This window comes from Equus quagga, chromosome 1 (assembly GCF_021613505.1).
Source record: "Equus quagga isolate Etosha38 chromosome 1, UCLA_HA_Equagga_1.0, whole genome shotgun sequence".
NCBI lineage: Eukaryota > Metazoa > Chordata > Mammalia > Perissodactyla > Equidae > Equus > Equus quagga.
This window is the reverse complement of record NC_060267.1, coordinates 142,815,969-142,835,917: the sequence shown is the minus strand read 5'-3', so window position 1 is coordinate 142,835,917 and position 19,949 is coordinate 142,815,969. Positions and strand designations below refer to the sequence as shown.

The 19,949-nt window shown below is 49.2% G+C and overlaps 1 protein-coding gene across 6 annotated transcripts in view; it reads left to right on the top strand.

Annotated features, from left to right (window-relative positions):
* Positions 1-16,701, top strand: part of TRAK1 (trafficking kinesin protein 1) — a 111,704-nt gene extending 95,003 nt beyond the window's left edge. For 2 of the 6 annotated variants that reach the window (XM_046680199.1, XM_046680218.1), the window contains 3 exons: positions 1,205-1,546; positions 10,643-10,745; positions 13,819-16,701. In XM_046680199.1, the coding sequence (XP_046536155.1) occupies positions 1,205-1,546; positions 10,643-10,745; positions 13,819-14,617 (1,244 nt within the window). In that variant the 3' untranslated portion in view covers positions 14,618-16,701. Of the gene's footprint in view, positions 1-1,204; positions 1,719-10,642; positions 10,746-11,535; positions 11,627-13,818 lie in introns of those variants that run through there. The other 4 variants (XM_046680234.1, XM_046680208.1, XM_046680227.1 and 1 more) reach the window with 4 other exon arrangements.
* Positions 16,702-19,949: the final 3,248 nt, after the last annotated feature.

Genomic DNA, 19,949 nt, shown 5'->3' with positions numbered 1-19,949 from the left:
CCTGGTGGCTGGAGGGATTCTTAGTCACCCACCAGCGGACACCCTCTGTAAACCAGCAGTGACTCTGGGAGGCCATTTGTACGGGAAGGCTCTTGCTTTCCCATGCCCGAGAGCCTCTCTGGATGCCTCCCTCTTGAGTGTGGAATATTTATTTGTGTGGCTAACTTCTTCTGTAGAATGGAGGTAAAACGCCCAGCCCCACGGGCCGTGCACCCCAATGCCAGGGCCCTGTGAGGTGTAATAAGTGTCCCAAGGGGAGGAAGGGTTGCTCTGGCCAGTGGGATGGGCAGAATCCCAGCACGTGGTGACATACTGAAGGTTCTGAGATGCTCCTCAGTAAATGCACTTCTTAACCCAGCTTTCCTAAGCATGCTTGGTCTTGGAGCGCCTATCTTTGTGGGCACCATGATATCTCCAGGTACTCAGGGACGCACTTGGTGTTATTACAAACCTTGCATAATGTCATCTGAGTCCCGGGGTCTGGTGTCACCGAGGAGATTGGCTCCTCTGCTTCAGTCCTCTTTGTGGACTTACTGTGTCCTTCACTCATACCTCTTGAGTCCGATTTCCTCTCCCCAGACCTGTAGCCTCTCGAGGTTGCTGGCAGAATACAGAAACCTAAGTAAAGAAGGTGATGGTCGTGCCTACCACTCGTGTCTGCGTGCTACTTGAACTTCTTGCTTCTCTCTCGTGGGTCCTAGGGTTAGTTTGACATTGTCCTCTTCTGCCTCTGCTGTGTCTTCCAGTGCCCAGCAGTGAGTACTTGGCATGGAGTCAGCACCTGTGCCCACCTCCCCTCGTCGCCTGCCCAGCCCCCTTTGGTGCTTCTCTTGCTGATTTGTTCCCTCTTCTAGTTCTAAAGTGATTCTGTGTTGCATTTGGGGATTGGTGTTGGTTGATTAAAATAATTTGTCACCAAACATTCTTGGCACGCAATATGGCATTAATTTTACTTTTTTAAAAAATTAATTTTCCGTTCCTTAAGTTAGTGCCCCTTCCGGGAATAGTAGGGTATTAGCTCCCATTGCACAGAAGGAGGGGTGAAGGCCACTCCACTGGTGCCCCTTCTGGAGTCCACCTGTGGAGCTGGGGCCTGCTGGGCTTCACGCTCTGCACTTTGAGGGTGGTGAACAACCGTCGGCTTAGACTTCCATCCTAACCCTCTCTTCTCCCTGTTCTCCTTCTCTGCCCTTTCTCCTGCAAGGTTCTGCCACCCTTCACCACTGGCAGCAGTTGGCCCAGCCTCACCTCGGGGGCATCCTGGACCCCCGGCCCGGTGTGGTCACCAAGGGCTTCCGGACACTGGACGTTGACCTGGATGAAGTGTACTGCCTTAACGACTTTGAAGAAGATGACACAGGTGACCACATTTCCCTCCCGGGCCTAGCTACCTCCACGCCAGTTCAGCACCCAGAGACCTCAGGTGAGAGGTCCCGAGCACGTGTGACTGTCTCAGGCAGCAGAAGTTACCCGAGCCGGCCTCAGGCTTGCCCAGAGGAGATGCAGGAGCCGCCACCGGCCGCAGAGGAGGAGGAGGAGGGGTCTGGTGAGGGCACCGCGCTAAGTCCTGTAAACCCGGCACCTTTTCCGGAGGCACAGCTCTGGGCCATTCTCACCTCTGTTCCGAGCACCATCCGTAGTGGCTCTCTGTCTGTAGCTTCCGCTCGTCTGTGTGGGTGACGATTAAAGCATTGCAATTGTGCGGTTCTGTTTTTGAACACGGAGTCTGAGCCTCCTTTTTGTAACAGATGGGTGCAGCTCCCTACCCATCTTGAAGGTGCATGGCCCGGCGGGGCTCTCGAAGCGGGAGCAGGAAAGGCTGCTAAAAAGAAGTGGATTATTGCCCCTCCGCCCCACCAGAACACTGGCTCCCCTCTTCCTGTTATGAGTCTCTCCCCGTGTCGAAGGGGCAGATTCTTGAGTCCCCTGGGGATGTCCAAACTGAGCTGAGCTGAGTCGGGCAGTTTTAGGGGAGGTCGTGAGTGCTGCATCGTTCAGAAGGTGAATGGGAGAATCTGTTACATACGTGCTGCATTAGAATAAGCCCAGAGAGTGTTAGGATCTCAGGCAATAGTTGATAGATGGGCTTTTTCACTTTCCTCGCTTTAATGAAGCTATGTGTGTTTTCTTTCCAGCTTACACATGTGTTCAAAGTGGATTTTTAAAAAGTATTTTAGCAATACTCCTTAACCAAACAAACCCTAAGAGACTGTCAGTAAGCTCTTCCAGAGACAGGACTTTCCATGAACCTGAAAAAGAGCTCAGGCTGATCTCCCCCCAACAAGCAGTAAAGACATGACCCTGAGTTTGTAGAACTACCCACATCCTAGGCGCCACTTGGATGAAAAGCTTTGTGCTCAGGGCCCTGGGATCATGGGGCCATGTGGTTGCTATTTGCCCTAGGCTTCCTGGACCTCCTGGCTTCCTGTGCTAAGAAGACAAGGAAGCTCTTATGGGATAAGCAGAGCGACCCAGAAAAAAGATGAATTAACCCAATATTGTCGTCCTCATGATGTTCCCTAGGCACCAAGTTTAAGAAGAGAACATTCATCTCTGTGATTCATAATTTTCACTCGTGAAGGCCACAACAGTGCCCATAAAATACAGGGCAACAGAGAGCTGAGGTCTGTGGTGGTGTCTCCCGTCCCCTGGCCAAGTGCAGACGCCTGTGGCCAAGGGCCTTTATTCGGGACCAACTTTTCCTTTTTCTTCGATTGAACTTTAGAAGTATCATTGAGTAAAAAGGATTTGTTCAGCACCTAGGTTTACTTATGGTTTAATTAATTTTTTAAGCAATTGAGTTACCAGATTAAGCTTGCGAGGGAATGAAAATGTTTATTTAGCATCTTCACGCTTAAGAAGGGGACGCCAGCTGTGGTATCATTACCTCCTGCTGTTATCAGCACCAGCGCCCATGCGGAAGGCAGACAACGGTGCAGGAAGCACAGTGCCTGCTGAGTTTTGTGGCTGGAGGGCTCGGCATCGGGTCAAGTGTGATGACCCTCCCTGCAGTCTTACAGGTGGCGTAGAAGGTGAATCCTGTGAGCTTAAGGAAGCACCATTAGGTGCATCTTTGAGAAGTTGTATAAAGCCTGTCAAGTCAGCTAAGAACTTCTCTCGAGGACAGAGGGGGAGGGGATCAATCATGAGGACTTCAGTCCCGACCACTTTCCTCACCATAAATAAACACGTATTTATTGCTTCTTCCCTCCGTACTCAAACCTGCAGCACATTTCTCCCAGCAACTTGATTTGAGGAGAGGCACACAAATTTGCAGTTGGAAACTGTAGAGGGGTCAGGTTGGAAGTGTGCGATCAAAAAGATTTCTACAGATTGCTGAGGGTGATTTAGGAAAGGTCTGATCATTTAGACGAGAGTTCTCTTGAGCTCGTTTTCTGGGTAAGACTTGTTAAAAGTTTAATGCAGAGGGGAAAGGCACGAACAACTATTTGGCTCTTTTTTCTCTATTGGAATGACAGGACCATTTCGATTCTTAGAATGTAAGAAGCATGTTGCTCTAAAGAAATCATCCCAGAGACCCCCAGTGGCACCATGTACACAGTCTTGGAGTCACAGGCCGTCAGATAAGCTTCAGCAGGAAGGCCTAGGGCAGCCTCTGTCTTGGGAGTTGTATCCGGGCTGGTCTGGTCCCTGCCTTGGTTCACCCTGGATGCTTGGGCTTTTCTCTTGCCAAACAGCATAATCCCAGCTGCCATCTGCCTATGAAGACTTGATAGGGACAAACTTTGAAGACAGAGGGTGATTTACTTTTTTTCTTGCAAGTTGTATGATGGGAGGAAATTGGGAAGACTTGTATATTAGGCACTTTTGTCTAGACCCTGCTGTCTCATAGAGAAAAAGTTTTGATTACTGAAAAACATTTATTAATATATTTTAATGTACTATTGTATCATCATTTGCTGATTTTTATAATCCCGTGTCTTAAAAAGGATGATTCCATGTTATTTTATTGTAAATAATTTAGATGATTAAAATGGATTGTTTAAAACAATTTTTAGATTATACTTTTACTTTATTTCAGTGACGTATTTTATGTTTTTGTTCATATAGAAAGCACACTTGATCATAAATCGTCATTATCTCGTACTGTCAGTGTTCTGAATTTTAGGTATTTGTGTGTAGGGAAGAGCCTGCATGTGGTAAGGGGTTAAGATCAGAGTTTTAAGTCACACAGTTAAGTCAGTAGGTGGTTGGTAGGATGGACAGTTCAATTGAATTATGTTGGACACCTTGATCCCTAAAGGGAGAAAGAGGTGATATTCAAGCAGCATGGAGAGAAGGAAGTGAAGGTCAATTTTAATCCTCAAACACATGGAGACCATTGCAGGTGGGGGAAGTATCCTAGGACAGGCTCAGGCTGCCATGATTTGTATATCTGGCCGTGGCCCTGCCATGGAGCTGTGTCTTCTTTGGGGCTGAGATCCTCAAGTAAGTGTTGAGGCAAAAATCCCGTTTGATCCCTTGAAATTCCCCTGAAGCTGCAGCTCCTGCGCCCCCACAGGCAAAAGCCAAGAATTAGCTTCTTTTGTAGCTTCTTTATTTGATACATAGGTCCAGGTTCTGTTCAGGAGTGGTGACTGAGCAAGGGAAGCGAGGGGAACAGCTCCGGGAGGAAAGGAGCCAGACAGAAAGTTTCAGGAGGCGAGGATTAGTCCAGCTTTGGCTCAGGGCTTTGAGCAAGGCCATGCCAGCCCACATCCTGTCACACTTTCTGTCCCCCACAGAAGCAGGACCCAGTGGCTTGTGCAGGGATGTTGGCCGTTGGGGCCTGATGGATCTGGAAGGAGAGGTCTGGTACATTCGATTCACAGACCCTCAGGTGCAGGAAAGTTCCTTCTTATCTCCACGGAATGTTGATGATGAGTTCCCACTCTGATGGGAGACTTTTCAATCCAGCCCTAGATCTGTAGCAGTTACAGGAGTTGGTCCTATGGACAGAGCATGCTCACACCCACCTGTAGTATGAGATGCTAACGAAGCCCTTGTGCTCTTGTATTAGAATGTATATTAAACCAGAGCAAAAGATGCCAACTACAGCCCAGAAGTGGAAAAATGAATGAAGGATGAGATAATTGGCTCCTCCCAAAAAAGTAGCGTCAATCCTGCTTAAAATTTCCAGAACAGAGCGCACTTGTGAGAGCACTTTCTTTAAGGCAACCTCACCTCTGAAAACCATAGGAGGTCCCATCCCTGTTCCTAGGGGCACCTATGTGGACTCCTGAGGAGTGGGTGTCTGCTCATGCCGCTGATCTCACCTGGAGGGTCCCTTGAGGGCCCGCAGGGTGAGTGCTGAGGTTTGGATGAAGTGTCCAGCTGTACCGCCTAGTGACACACGAGAGAAGTGCCCTCTTGAACTGGCTTCAAAAGGACTAGTAGGGAGAGGTGCTGATGAAACTTAGCCAGGCTGGCTCCTGGCGCCTGGCAGTGTCTGCCACAGAAGGAAGGAGAGGAGGACAGAGGCCTTGGGATCCAGCCTTATTGGCATCCGAAGGATCCAAAGAGACTGTTGCATTTGCCCTTTGACATTTTAACAGTGTTCTAAAAAATCCCCCTTTCTCCAAAGGATTCCCCCTGGAGACACTTGGTGGAATTTCTGGCCCTCTCTGCACAAGGCTGTGAGATTGTTAATCTGTTAAATCATGTTCTTTTTAGATGAAGCACAGAGTAGAGAGCTTGGTGTAGTGGGAAGAATAGAGTTTTTAATTTTGCAGGAACCAAAATATGTTGTACAGAAACCAGAAGAAGATCTTGTGATGTGGGTCAAAATCTCTGCTGGAAACCTCCCCAGTGCCTGCGGCCGAAGTCTGCCCTGGAGTTCAGGGTCCCCATAGAGCTGCAGGACCAGACGAGGGTTGTTGAACGAACACTTAAGAAGCAGAGAAAAAGAGTTACCAGGCCCACGTTAAGCCTGGAACTGAGGACTTTTAAAATGTCATCTTGTAACACTGTGTAGTTTAGAATAACTTTTATCATATTTTTTTTACAAAAAGAAGAAGCTGCACTACTGTATCTGAAACTGCTCTTGACTCCCCACGCCCCCAGAGAAAAACGCGTGTAAAACACATTAGTCCCAAACAGTATTGATATTAATGAGGAAGCTCAGGGCAAACAAAGCTTTCCTAGAGGTTTCTTTTCCCACGTGGACTCATCATAGAACTTTTTTTTTTTTCAGAAAGATCCATGGACAGAGTTATCTAAAGAAGTGACCAAAAAAAGTCTTTAAAGCATTTTTCTATACCCTGATATTTTCATCTTTTAGGAAGAATTCTGAAGCATTGCTTTTGCCACCTTTTGCTTTTTTTTTAGGGCCATGTAGCTGACAGGCAAAGACATGCCCTCTTCCCCCTTCCCCCGCCCCCCCCCAATGTGATTACTCCCTGAGCAAAAGGCAACAAAGTCATTAGAAGCTGATAAAAAGGTAAAAAAAGAATAAATGTTCTCAGGCCTTAGTTCAAGCGACGTATTTAAGCTGGGTGGACAATGGCTTTTATTTTTAGTAGGTTTTTTTTTTTCGCTTGGATAGAAAAGGCTGACCCGTGGGTGTCACTGTTGATGTGGTGGCAGCTACTGGAATTAAAGTGGGAGTGTGTGTGTGTTGGTTAATGAGTTTGCAGAAGTTGCAAAGCAGATCCAAGTCGTGTGACAGCAGCTTCACACTCCATGTTCAGGTTAAGGAAAGGAACAAAGGTCAGGGGCATTTTGTTTATTTTTCACAATTTGACCACTTCCCTCGAAGAGTAGGGAAAAGAATGTGGGCTCTTGATGCATTGCAAAGAGTCCCTTTTTCCAAGATTTTGGGATGCATTTGTAATTTTTTAATATATATTTTAAGAAATTACTTATGTGAGCAAAAACAATAGCTTGAGGAGCCCGGCCTGGTGGCATAGTGGTTAGGTTCAGGTGTTCCACTTCAGCGGCACAGAGTTCACTGGCTTGGATCCCAGGTGCACACCTACACACTGCTCATCAAGCCATGCTGTGGCAGCATCCTACGTACAAATCAGAGGAAGATTGGCAACAGATGTTAGCTCAGGGCCAATCTTCCTCACCTTAAAAAAAAAAAAAAAAAGCTTGGGTGTGTGGCATGGCCAGCATTTCTCTGTCCTCAGAGATCCCCTGTGAAGCAGCCTTTACATGTGTACATTGCAACTCCCCATAGAAGTCAGCAGGCGCAGCTGCACTCTGACCTCTGTGGCTCACGTGAGGGTTCTTTAAGGACTGGGTGCTATGATGCCTTTAGAGAGAAAAGTTTCTGCTCTCCCAGAACATTTCCAGCCTGCCCTTCTGTGTTGGGAGAGGTTGCGGGGCCGGGGTTTGGGGGGGGGATGGGCAGTGATGAGGAAAGCCACCATTCGGATTGACTGAAATGCATGAGTTGGTGGATACACATCATGTGGACGGCCAGACTGGCAGAGTCGCAGTGCACCTTCAGGTCCCCACCAGAGCGTCCTGGCCTTGTCTCTGCTGCAGTCTTCTCACCATTGGAGCAGTGGGCTGTGGGGAGGGCCTGTCTTCCCTGCCGTTCCACTGAGCATCCATTACCCTGGTGTCCACAGTGCACTTGAAAATAACCCCCAGTGCACTCTGCAGGGGCATCCAGGCAGGAAGCCCCAACTCACCGGAGACTGGGGGCCGTGCCAGGGTGCCCCCATGACTGGCTCCAGCAGCACGATCCCGGGCACCCAGCTTTCTGGTCACTGGCCCCCAGAGGAACACATTTACCGGGTGCACCTGCTGCAGGCAGACTGCACACCAGGGTGGGAGCAGGGAGCAGTGACTCGCCCTGACAAAGCCTTCGAGCCCCCACCTGCAGCTAACTGCACGGTGTGTGCTGGCACGCGGCGAGTCTTCGCAACAAAAATCCACTCGCTAGCCGCCCGTATGTAGTTCACCAATGAAGAAGCTCTTGTATAATCAAGGATTAATCAATTTAAAGGTTGTCTTTGATAGATTAGGATTTCGTACGAGTGTCAGAGGGAGGAGGAACAAATATAAATAATAAAGGATTAGGACTTTGTTGTTTTTATTTTTGGAAATGCAAGTTCATCCCTAAGTAAAATACTCGAGGAAAGCATTGGCCAGTGTTAATCCTCGAACCTGTTTCCTCTCTGCTCACAACACTCTAGGGTCTCCAGTCAGACTGAGAAAAAGAATAAGGATTTAGGTAGGAAGTTGGAGCATTAAATCCGGGAAACCCTGTTCTTGGAGGCCCCAAGTGAGCAGCGGGAGTGAACACACGGCACCGAAGGCAGGCATCGGCGTGTGGTGGGGGCTGGGAACTTCAGTGGTGAGCCCTCACCGCGAGCCCCTACTCCTGCCAAGAAGAATGTGTTTTGTGCCTCTTTCTTTGAGAAACTGCTCTCTCCTGCACATGGGGCTCTAGGAATGAGCCCGTGGCTGCCCTGTGGCGACTCACTGCCTCTGTGTTGTGTCCCAAGGAGGGCAGGTGCTGCAGCGGCCTGGCAGGCAGTGATGGCGCACAGAGAGCTGGTGGGTCCAGGCATCCCAGTGGTATTTTGGAGGGATCAAACCTCTGGCTTTGGCACTTTTGACACTTGTTGATCTTCCTTGGTCTTCTAAATCTATCCATTGCTTCTGGGGAATGATGACTTCTGAATTTTAGCAGCCTTTTCCTGTCCCCAAAACCCATTTGCATAAGATGGGTTTTGCTTCTGCTGATGCAACTGTGTCTCTCCAATGTCCGTCTTACACTACCTGTTACAATCAAAGATCCAATATGGAATGGGGTGGAGGAGGAAGTGAACATTTGTGACCTTTTGATTTGAGATTCTGGCCATGTGTTTAAATGGGGTACGCTTCTCATGTTAAATGCAGTCTTGCTTTTGTTTGATTTTTTAAAGTGTCTCTCTTTCAACGGTTTTGTCTTCATTCTATTTCCTGCATTCTTCTTTCCTCACGCCTGTCCTCTGGGATGTTCTTTCTCAGGCGTTCTGTTGCTTTTGTTTCTAGACTTGATTGCAGTCAGAGAATCGTGATTGTTTGGTTGCCTTTTCTTCATAGCTTATCCTTTTTTTGTTTCGCTTGCAGCGATTTCTCAGTTATCTGAGTTCCTAAACCATTACATTGATTGGTCGAGAAAAAAAGATTCAGAAAGGCTATTTTTATGTGTGTGTCCCCCACCCCCTCGCCCCACTTCGCCTCGAGTTCCCGTGGCTGAGAGCTCACTCTTGTGGACGTGGTACCGGCTGCCACGCCAGTGGTCACGGGGGCTTCCTTGACACCGAGAGGTGGATCAAACCATCCTAATGGGGCAAACCAGGCTTGTGTTGCTCCTCTGGTCACCACCAACATTTTTGTGCGCTGGCTTTGTCCTGCCTGCCTTCAGTTTGCGTGTCTCCAACATTTTTTTGTTACATCTGGTCCCTGGGTTGTTTTTTTTTAAAGACACAATCACCTGTGTGTGGATCTGTAGGTTTGGGGCACCCATCTCTTCTGTTTTGTTTTCCTTTTCCTTTTTGTCAAATCCAAGAGAAAACTTGCCATAAAGAGCTAGAAAATTCTAGTTCACAGCCTTTTGAATCTTCAGAGTGCTCACGGCCTCTGATATCCTGATCAGTTTTCTCCCAGGAGGTCTCTGGGGGCTGAGCTGCTGCAGGGGCGGCGGGGGGTGGGGTGGGGGCATTATCCTAATACTTCATCATGCATGCTATTTGGAGCAGCATCCTTTTTTTTCTTTTTTTTTTTTACCTTTGAGTTATGAATGAGGATGACCTCTACAATCATGATGTCTCCCGTAGATTCTGTTATTATCATTCACCAGCTTTCCGATGCATGGTTCTTCCGCTCCTCTGATTTACTTTGCTCCAGAGCAATCTTCAGCTGCCTTAACAACAAACCTTTAGAGCTTTAAAAGGACATCAGTCGAGGACTACTTATTGCTGTCTCATTTGCATTAGAAATCAGACATCCTAGAGATGGCAAGAAAGCGGCCCAGGGACTGGTTCTGCTCGCAGTGCTGTGTGTCAGACCAGACCTGATCCGGGAGCTTCAGAACTGCAGAGAACCCTGGGCTCTGGGACTCTTGCCACGTTGTTGCTGAGGCAGCTGAGGTCTCTCCCACCTCGCCGGTCACAGATAGGCAGTAGTGGAGCCAGCTTCCCCAAGCCCCTTTCTGTGTAAACAGAGAAGGGAGCACCTGAGCCTTGCCCTGTTTCCAGGTGGCAAGCGCCTTCCCTGCCCTGTGCCTCTCCCTGCGCTCTTCCCTCCCTTCGGCAGAGTTTGGCACCTGTTTGCCAATGAAAAGAAACATAAAGCAACAAAAGAAGGAAGCCCATCTCTGAGGAGGGAAACCAAATTTACCCCCAAGGGCCCATTAGCCCTCAAACTGGATCCACTACTAGCCAAAGAACGCTGATGGGGAGCCCTGTCTGGATTGGGCTGGAAGCTGGAATTCGATGCTCTGCACACCAGTGCTCCAAAGTGTGGTGGTTTTTGAGGGACCACCTTCGATCCAGAACATTTGTGTTTCACCTTCCTCGCCCAGATCCGGTTGACAAGGTAGCTCATCGCTTCTTGCATCTGTTGAGGGCCCTGCTGGGTTTTCACTTCTCTCATGAGTTTACTTGGATGCAAGGAATATGTTTTGTTCCCCTCAATTTAGCACACCACCCTGGGAAGTGCATGTCACAGACCAACTCCACCTTCACCTTCACCACCTGTCGCATCCTACATCCTTCAGACGAGCTCACGCGGGTCACGCCAAGGTAAGGGACCCCGGCCCCAGTGTGGGCAGGGGTGGGGTGATGTTGGGGCAGTCTCTGCAAGACTTTCTGTTGAGAAAGCCGAAGTGGAGAGGCTCGTGCAAAACCGACTGCAGCCACCTGAAGCATCTCATAAGCCCTTGTCATCAGCGTTTCTGGGTCCCATCTTTCCCTTGAATCAAGGCCCCTGTTGATTCAGATCCAGCGCAGACAGAGAGACCTGGACTCACCTTGAGTTACCCTGTGCGTTGGCTGTGGACGATTCTTAGGCCCCTCCTTAACTAACAGAAGCTGACACTACCACAGGCCCTAAGGCCAAGTCTGTGGGCTATTTGCCCTAAAGTTTGCTAGTAGAACGTGGAGTTCCTTCACCGAATGGAGTTACTGAGCCCTGTGGAAGCCCTGGTGCCTCGGGAATAGACCGCAGGAACTGTGAGCCTCAGCCACACTGTAATGCCTGAAGTGATAAAACCTGAAGGCCGAATCACATGCCCACTGTGGTCCTTTCCCTCTGGTGCCTCCAAGAAGTGACAGAGTTTGGCACCATCTGGTGAGAGGACTTCTATGGCATGGGGTGGTCTGCTTGGCTTGATTTCAGGGCTCTCACAGCTTCCAGTAAAAGGGAAATGGTCTCCACTGACGTGGTAGAGTGACCCCCTCAGCCATTTTCTCTGTGGTGCCAGATGCCAGGGTAAATGGCAGGTAAAGCAGGAAGGGAGGGAGGTGAGCAGGGCCAGCTCGGAGGGTGCGACCGCCCCAAGGAGCACCTTAAACTCTGAATAACTCTCCGCAGGTCATGTGAGGAAGACGACGAAGCAGCCCTATGCCCCGTTGAGCTGAGAGGAGATGTAGGGCAGAGAGTGAGCCCACAGGCGAGGCAGGGGGTGAGCACACGGCCAGCAGTGCCTGCCCTGGCAGGGCCATGTGGAAGGAGCTGTGTGTGCGCGCGTGGCCGCCACTAATCCGGGACTCAGGCATGGATGTGTCTCTGTGGTTGTGCCTGGCTAACACGGCCTTGACAATGAATACCCCTAACCCGTCTAAACACCCCAGTCAAGCCGAGTGCCAGCACTAATAGAGGCCTAACCGAACTTCTCACCGGCAGGGGATCTCTAAATTTTAGCTTGTCTTCTCAGTCTCCCTTCCTGTCTTTGGAGAACCCGGCTTCCCCATCCCATGGCTCTATGTTTGAAAGAGAGTATGTTTAAAACCGTGGGACAGAGCTTCTTCCAGGAAGAGGCTGGCGTCCTGGTGCTCTTCTGACTGTAGCCATAGGACTTGAAACTACATACCTGTCTTCATCTTTAGGGGCTTCTCAGGGACAGAAAAGGCTTGGGTAGTCAATAGCAAGAGAAGGCTTTTTTGCCTGAGTTTGAAAGAATGACAGCTTGAAACAAAATCGAAAATCTCGCTAAAAATGGCCCTATAAACAAGATTTTAAGTCCAGGACATTTTTGCCTTCTATTGCTTGTAGATGAATGTTTTGTAGAATTCCTCCTGGGCCTTTTGAAGACTCCACCTTTTAACCTTAGGAATCTGCTGTGGTTTCTAATCTCATGTTTCTCTGAGTGCTCCCAACCCACCGGCATCCTCACTCCTGAGCTTGTGTGAGATGGGCCTGTTCTGTGTTCCTCACCCTGGGCTGACCAGCCCGTGGCAAGGTCACCTGAGTGTGGAGCCAGATGATGCCTCAGCTTGTATTTGCTTTTGGACTGTCCCTCCCGCAGCGAGGGACCTCTTTTCGAGTCATTCCAAGGACCTGCTCCAGATCAGGGCCCCTGCCCATTCCCCAAGTTGGCACTTTGTACAAGGTAGCTGCCCCTCCCCCTGCCAGGCTGGGGAGAGGGCCCTGTCCCCTAGCTCCTGGGGACCTCCAGCTGGCCTGCTCCCAGGGGCACCTGCAGCCCCAGCCCTGTCTTTGGGCAGCACCAGGAAGTGGGGGCGGGGCGAGGTGGGGGTGGGGAGCAGCAGGTCTCATGGGACTGTTAGGAGGGAGGTGCTGCTCTGCCCCCTGGTGGCTCATCCAGCAACAGCAGGGCTTCCGTGCCTGTCTGGCCTCACCCCATCCCCATAGCAGCTGTTAAAAGAGAGACTTTCCCGTTTTTTTTAAGCAGACAGCAATGCCTTTCCCCCTGCTGCCCCTCCTTTATGCTTTTCTGTCCGAACTCCTTTCGCTGCTGGTTCCAGCTTCTGGAACACAGTGGGTCCTCTGTCAGCATGACACGAAGAGGCAAAGGAATCTTTCTGCTTTCCTATAGTAACACAGGATTCACACACTCAGTGGGCCTTTCTCTAGGTAGCTCCCCAGATGTAGATCTGCTAATACATGACGTGGCTTCCTCTGACCCCATAACTCCACTCATCCAAATGGATCTGGACAACCATGGGAAGAGGACTGAGGGACAGCACGGTGCAGAGGAAAGAGCACTGTACTGGGAGTCAGGAGGCCAGCATCCTCTTCTGACGTGAGGTGCACCTTCAGCCTCAGTCTCCCCGTCATCCATGGGTCCTTAACCTGGGCTTGTCCCACCTGCTTTGGCTGTTCCTAGGGTACCTCTCATCTCCTATAGTCCTGGTTTACTTCTTGCCTCAGGGAAGTAGGTATTAGGAAGGAATGCAGGAATTTGAGTAAATCTGGTAGAGAAAGAAAGCCTTCTGCCAAGGGGCTTCCTCCTCTATCCTCTGACAGTGACCCTCCGGGCCACTCAGACTTGGGCTCGAAGCCAGCGTCTTCCGCTTACTGGCTGGGTGTGACATCGAGTAAGCCGCCTAACCTCTGAGCCTGGGTTTCCTACCTGCAAAGGGAAGGGTTATACCTGCCCTCTAGGGCTGAGCAAAGGGAATCATGTGCAGCTTCCTGTTAACCTAAACTGTGCCCCCACTTTAGAAAACCCAAGTCCCCCATCAGGGAGAGGGAGGAGCAGGCATGGAAAGAGGCATCTGGGGCCCCTGGGCTGGGGGAGTGCTCTCGTCGTGTCCCAGGCCTCCTGCACCCCTGCAGGAGACTGGCCACTGACCCTTTTTATGGTGCTTGTGGGCATTTTCTGATGAATGACCTGTGGTCTTTTCCTGTCAGCCTTAACTCGGCCCCGACTCCAGCTTGTGGCAGTGCCAGCCACTTGAAGTCGACACCGGTGGCCACGCCGTGCACTCCACGGAGACTGAGCCTGGCCGAGTCCTTCACTAACATTCGTGAGTCCACGACCACCATGAGCACGTCCCTGGGGCTGGTGTGGCTGCTGAAGGAGCGGGGCATTTCCGCAGCTGTGTATGACCCACAGAGCTGGGACAGGGCCGGCCGGGGTTCCCTCCTACACTCGTACGCTCCCAGGATGACTGTGATCCCCTCCACCCCGCCCAACTCACCTATGCAGACGCCCACATCTTCCCCGCCCTCCTTCGAGTTCAAGTGCACGAGCCCTCCGTATGACAACTTCCTGGCTTCCAAGCCGGCCAGCTCCATCCTGAGGGAGGTGAGGGAGAAGAAGAATGTCCGGAGCAGTGAGAGCCAGACAGATGTGTCTGTCTCCAACCTCAACCTCGTGGACAAAGTCAGGAGGTTTGGTGTGGCCAAAGTGGTGAACTCAGGGCGAGCCCACGTCCCCACCTTGACTGAGGAGCAGGGACCTCTCCTCTGTGGGCCCCCAGGCCCAGCCCAAGCCCTCGTCCCTGGGGGCCTGGTCCCCGAGGGCCTGCCTCTCGGATGCCCCACGGTCACCAGTGCCATTGGCGGGCTGCAGCTCAACAGTGGCATCCGACGGAATCGCAGCTTCCCCACCATGGTGGGGTCCAGCATGCAGATGAAAGCCCCTGTGACTCTCACCTCAGGCATCTTGATGGGTGCTAAGCTCCCCAAACAAACTAGCTTACGGTGAGGATGGGAGGGGGACCCTTCCCCTAGAGGAGACCAATCTTGCTCCTGTCCCCTCATCTTCCCCCCTGCACTGCTCACTCTCCCTCTTCCCCCCTCTGTCCATACCTTCCTGAGCTAGACAAATCAACCTGGTGCCTAGTGGGGGAAGAGTGGAGACTTTGTAAAATGTGTACATAGGACTTGGAGACCCTGTATCCACCCTGCCCTTTCTTCGGCTCCCACAGGCAGCGTCCCCACACTGTCACTGCTCTCGTGAGGACTTCACCTGTGCCAGCCTGGGGGCAGGGGCAGACGGGTGTCCTTTTCTCCTTCTTTCCTTTGAGAAGCACTGAAACTCCCAAGTGTGTTCTTATCCCATGGATACGGAACCCGTGAATTTGTGGCTGGCTGCCCGTGCTGTACGTTGTGAGCTGTCACACAGCACGGAGCACAATGCCTCTGCCGCCCAGTGTCATTGGGCACGTCGCCTTGCCCGTCCTGTAAGAGCGCAAGGAGCCTCTGGCCACAGCCACATGCAGCTGACGTAGCTTTCAGGATCGGAGAGCGGTTCTTTCTTCTATGAGTGGCCCAACTCTTTTAAGACTTTCACTACTCTGCCTCAATGGATGGTCGCTTCAAACTAGCATGACTTTTTCTTCTCATGCCTTCAACCTGAAGTCATCCTTCAATGTTTTGTAATCAGCTGTCAGGCCCGACGTCTGATCCGAAAGAGAATGTATTTACACTCCGCTGCGCCATGCAGCAGCCCCTGTGTGTTCTGTGTGATTTGTGTTGTTTTTCCATTTTTTGTATGCAGGGAAGTGACGGTACTAGACGGGAGGTCACGGTATATGTTCTCTCTGTGGTTCTATGACACCGAAATACAAGTTTCAAACACACTAAGCCACGAATGAGATAGCAGCTTATTTCTGAGACCTAGTGTTGCAACCAAATTGAGGAGGACCAGACCCAAGCCAACTTTAACAAGAGGAGTAAAAGAAAAGGAGATGGGGAAAAGGTGGTGAATGAAATTTGTCAACCGGAAAAGTAAAAAGAACCACAACCAAACATAGTAACAGTTTACGTAATACCAGTTCATGGGAGAAATGAGGCTTTGGCATCCTGCTGGTTCCAGTCCTTCCTCTGAAGCCCGAGACTGGTCCACGTGCTTTCACTCCTGTGGTCTTTTCTTACAGCCATTCGATGCCCGCATGTTTTGCCCTCTTGTTTCAGAAGATAGTGGTCCCAAGAAGATATGTTCTCCCCTCCCAAAGCCCTTTGTCTCCTTGTGCCAACTTTTTATCCTTAGGAAAAGCTAGAGGTGCTCGTGAGAATCATGGACGAGCAAGGGAGCCTGGTCCTGTTGCTGTTTTGCTGACTGAGTTTTGAACTTTTATTTATTATTTGTGTGTGCTGTATTTTAAACAAACATCCTCTCTCCTTTCTAGTTCCGGTCATAGTGTGTCTGTGGCATTCCAATCCAAGCAGGTAATTTATTTATTCTAATCTAAGGACTGCACTGTGTGTCATGGTGTTCTGTGGCCATTTGTTCCAGACATTTATGGAAGGATAGCATCATATGCAAATGAAATTGTCATTCTGCATCCCACCTCCCCCCCACACTTGGCAAAAGATGTGACCTTCAGTTGAGTGAGTGTAATTTCACGTGCACCGAAGATACGTTGAGGTATTCCAGGAGCAAGCTTGAGTCCCGTAATTCCAAACTATTTATTCTCTGAGAACGAGAGTGTTGGTTAATTATGTTTTCAACTCTCCTTGCTGTTGTATGTGTGCCCTCACTGCAAGGAACATATATCTTTTTATTTGAATGTATTTTAAAGCAGTAGATAGAATAACAAAGGAATACGAAAACCATGGACTGAATGGACCACTTTATACATTCAGAGAGAGGAGCCACCCAGCATCACAAAGGAAATACCAATGTACAAAATGACAATTCGGACGTCACAGTATTTAGCATAGTAAATAAATACATGATCAACATTGTGCAACCACTACCAACAAGTGGGTTGTAATGCATCAAACGTCAGTAAAATTTTATTCGCTAACGAATATCAATAAAATAAGTTCAAATGATGGAAACCACACTGGTATTCTGATTTGTATTTTATTTTTCTCTTTTCATCCAGGAGATAGTCTCTTTATGTAAGATTGGAAGGTGTTCAGCTTTGGGGAGAAATTAAATGAAAGGCCTATACTTTATATACTGTTACATCCCTCCTTTCTTTTAACATACAACTATACCTCAAACAACTTTCCAATCAGAACCTGAAGATCTTCCTCACTTTTCAGGGCTGTGTACTATTCTACCATGTGCACACGCCCACTGTGAAGACATACATGCGCTTGTGGACTAGTCCCCTACAGCTGGGCACTGAGGTAATTCTACCCTTTTGCTATATTACACTGCATATATGTAATTTTCCACATATGTGAGCACATCTGTGACATAAATTCCTAGATAGATGTTGCCAAATTACCCCCCTAGAGTTGTATTAAGAGACTTTTAAAAACCAAGAACAGTAGAGGGTCACCAGTTGGAGAATTGTGAGAAGAAAAGGATAAAATAAAACATATTCTACCATGTCAAAATTTGCCAGCAGTGAAATTATGCGAGCGAGCACAGTAGGGGGTGGTGGCAGCATGGATTTTAAATCAGTGCTACTATTCGGTAGTGGTATGACCTTGGGCAAGTCACTTATCCTGTTTGGATCATCCATTTTTTTAACCTGTAAAGTGAGAATTGTAATACCAGTTAGGGTCAATTAGTTGAGTCACTATATTTTGACTATCTACCACGTGCCAGTCCTTGCTGTAGGTAGTGGGGATCCGATGATAAACAAGTGAGCAACTTCTGCTTTTAAGGAGAGTTTGCAGAATCTGTTAATAGGAGAAGGATGACCCCAAACATGGCGTAGTGAGGGCTATGCAGAGAATTTAAATAGGGTGGTGTGAGGGACTCGGTGACTACTTTGGGCAGTCAGGGAAGGCCTCTCGAGGGAGGTAGCATTTGAGTCGACCATGTGAGATCTGGCACAAGAACATTGGGGCAGAGAGGGCAACTGGCGCAAAGGCACAGAGGCAGGAAAGAATTTAGTGTGTTTGAGGAGCAGAGAGAAGGCCCGTATGGCTGTGTGCTGGTAGAGAAGGGGAGCATGGCAGTGCAGAGAAAGCACAGTGCTCACCAAATGGTCCATCTGATCTCCACGTTTCCCGGTCACTTTGCAGTGGGCAAGGCACGTGATTAATTCTGGCCAGTGGGCTGTGAGCAGAGAAAAATCCATGCGTAATTCTCCATGCTCCTCCTTACCCTGAAGCCTTGTGTTGAAATGGTGGTGTCACAGGTTGGCGGAGCCTCCATCATCCGGGGTCTCTGGGGAACCATATGGATCAGACTCCCTGCCAGCCCTCATTTGACTTATGATCTGAAGCAGAAACAAACATTTGCTGTTGAGTCAGTGAGATTCTTGGGTGGTGCATCAGAGGCTCTGCAGGGCCCGAGTTTGTGTGTTTTACCAAGCCCTCCAGGTGACTCGGGGGCTCACTAAGGTTTACAAACCCCTGTGCTAGGCCAGGCAGAGATGGGATGGGCGTTCTGCCACTGGAGAGGTGGGGTTCCCTCGCAGTCTCCATGTCTCAGGGGCTTGAGAAGGCCAGACAGCTGCAGCCCCCCTTGCTTGAAGGGGAGAGGGTGGGCGGGTTTACTTGCCCAGCTGGGGCAGGAAAGGCTTGGAGACAAGGGGACCCCGGATCTGGGCTTCAAGGATGGGCAGGATTTGCCAAGTGCAGAAGGCATTCCAAGCAGAGGGTCAAGGTGTAGAGGAAGGATGGGAGAGGGCTTCTGGAAGGCGTTCTTCCAAGATCTTCCTTACAGTGGTAAATGGTAAATATAGAAGGGACAGTAGAGCTAGAAATAACACCATTTTGCAACCACAAAACTAAATTGTAGACAAAAATGGATGATAAAACCAACGGGTAAGAATTTCTTAGGTAGCAGGATATTTACACACAGTGTTTCCTACAGAATGTTTATTAATTTTTAAAGGGGGGAAAGGGCACCTTTGCAGTGGAGAAATCTGTCAGGCACCATTTTAAACAAATCACCAAGTTGAACGTTACCCAAATGGAACAAACTGATATGAGGTGTCTCCAATGTGTGACGTGCTGGGAAGGACACATCACTTCTGTGCTGTTCCTGCTAAAGCTGCAAAACCCGGAATTGGGAGGTTGACAATTGACAAACCCAAATTGAAGGACATTTTATAAAATACTGTACCTGTTCCTTTTAAAAATGTCAGTATCATGAAAGACTGAAGAACTGTTCCAGAATGAAGGAGGATAAAGAGACAAGACAATGAATGCAACTCATAATCCTGAATTGGAAAAGATACTATAAAAAACAATATTGGCACAATCAGAGAAATTTGAATATTGAGCATAGAGTTAAAAATACTGTACCAGTGGGGCCGGCCCCGTGGCTGAGTGGTTAAGTTTGCGCACTCTGCTGCAGGCAGCCCAGTGTTTCGTCAGTTCGAATCCTGGGTGCGGACATGGCACCGCTCATCGAGCCACGCTGAGGCGGCATCCCACATGCCACAACTAGGAGGACCCGCAACTAAGAATATACAACTATGCACCGGGGGGCTTTGGGGAGAAAAAGGAAAAAAAAAAAATACTGTACCAGTATTAAATTTCTTGAGTTCAGTCGTACTGTGGCTATGTAAAAGCAAGTCCTATTTTTTAGGAAATACTAGCTAAAGGATTAAGATAAAGGGGCTTGACGTCTGTCTGCAAGTCACCTTCACATGTTTCTGGAAAAAGCAAATGAGAGTTTTTTTAAAAAGGAAGATGCTTGGGGCCGGCCCAATGGTGCAGCGGTTAAGTTAGCATGTTCTGCTTTGGTGGCCCGGGGTTCACCAGTTCGGATCCTGGATGCGGACCTACACACCACTTGTCAAGCCATGCTGTGACAGGCATCCCACATAGAAAGTAGAGGAAGATGGTCACAATGTTAGCTCAGGGCCAGTCTTCCTCAGCAAAAAAAAAAAAAAGGGATTGGCGGCAGATGTTAGCTCAGGGCTAATCTTCCTCAAAAAACAACAAAAAAAGGAAGATACTAGAAAGGAACCCTCAAAAAGTGGGAAGCACCCTAATACTATATGTTTAGTAAACTATAAAAATAAAGGCATTCTTCTGTCTTGTGGCTGTGGCAAGAAGATGCTTGAGGTGGTATTTTTTTTCCCCCTCTTCTAGGCTGAATTTCTTCTAGTATATCTGAGCCCTTCCCCCAGCCCAGGGAGCTCGACCAGAGGGCACCATGGCCCAAGAGAAAG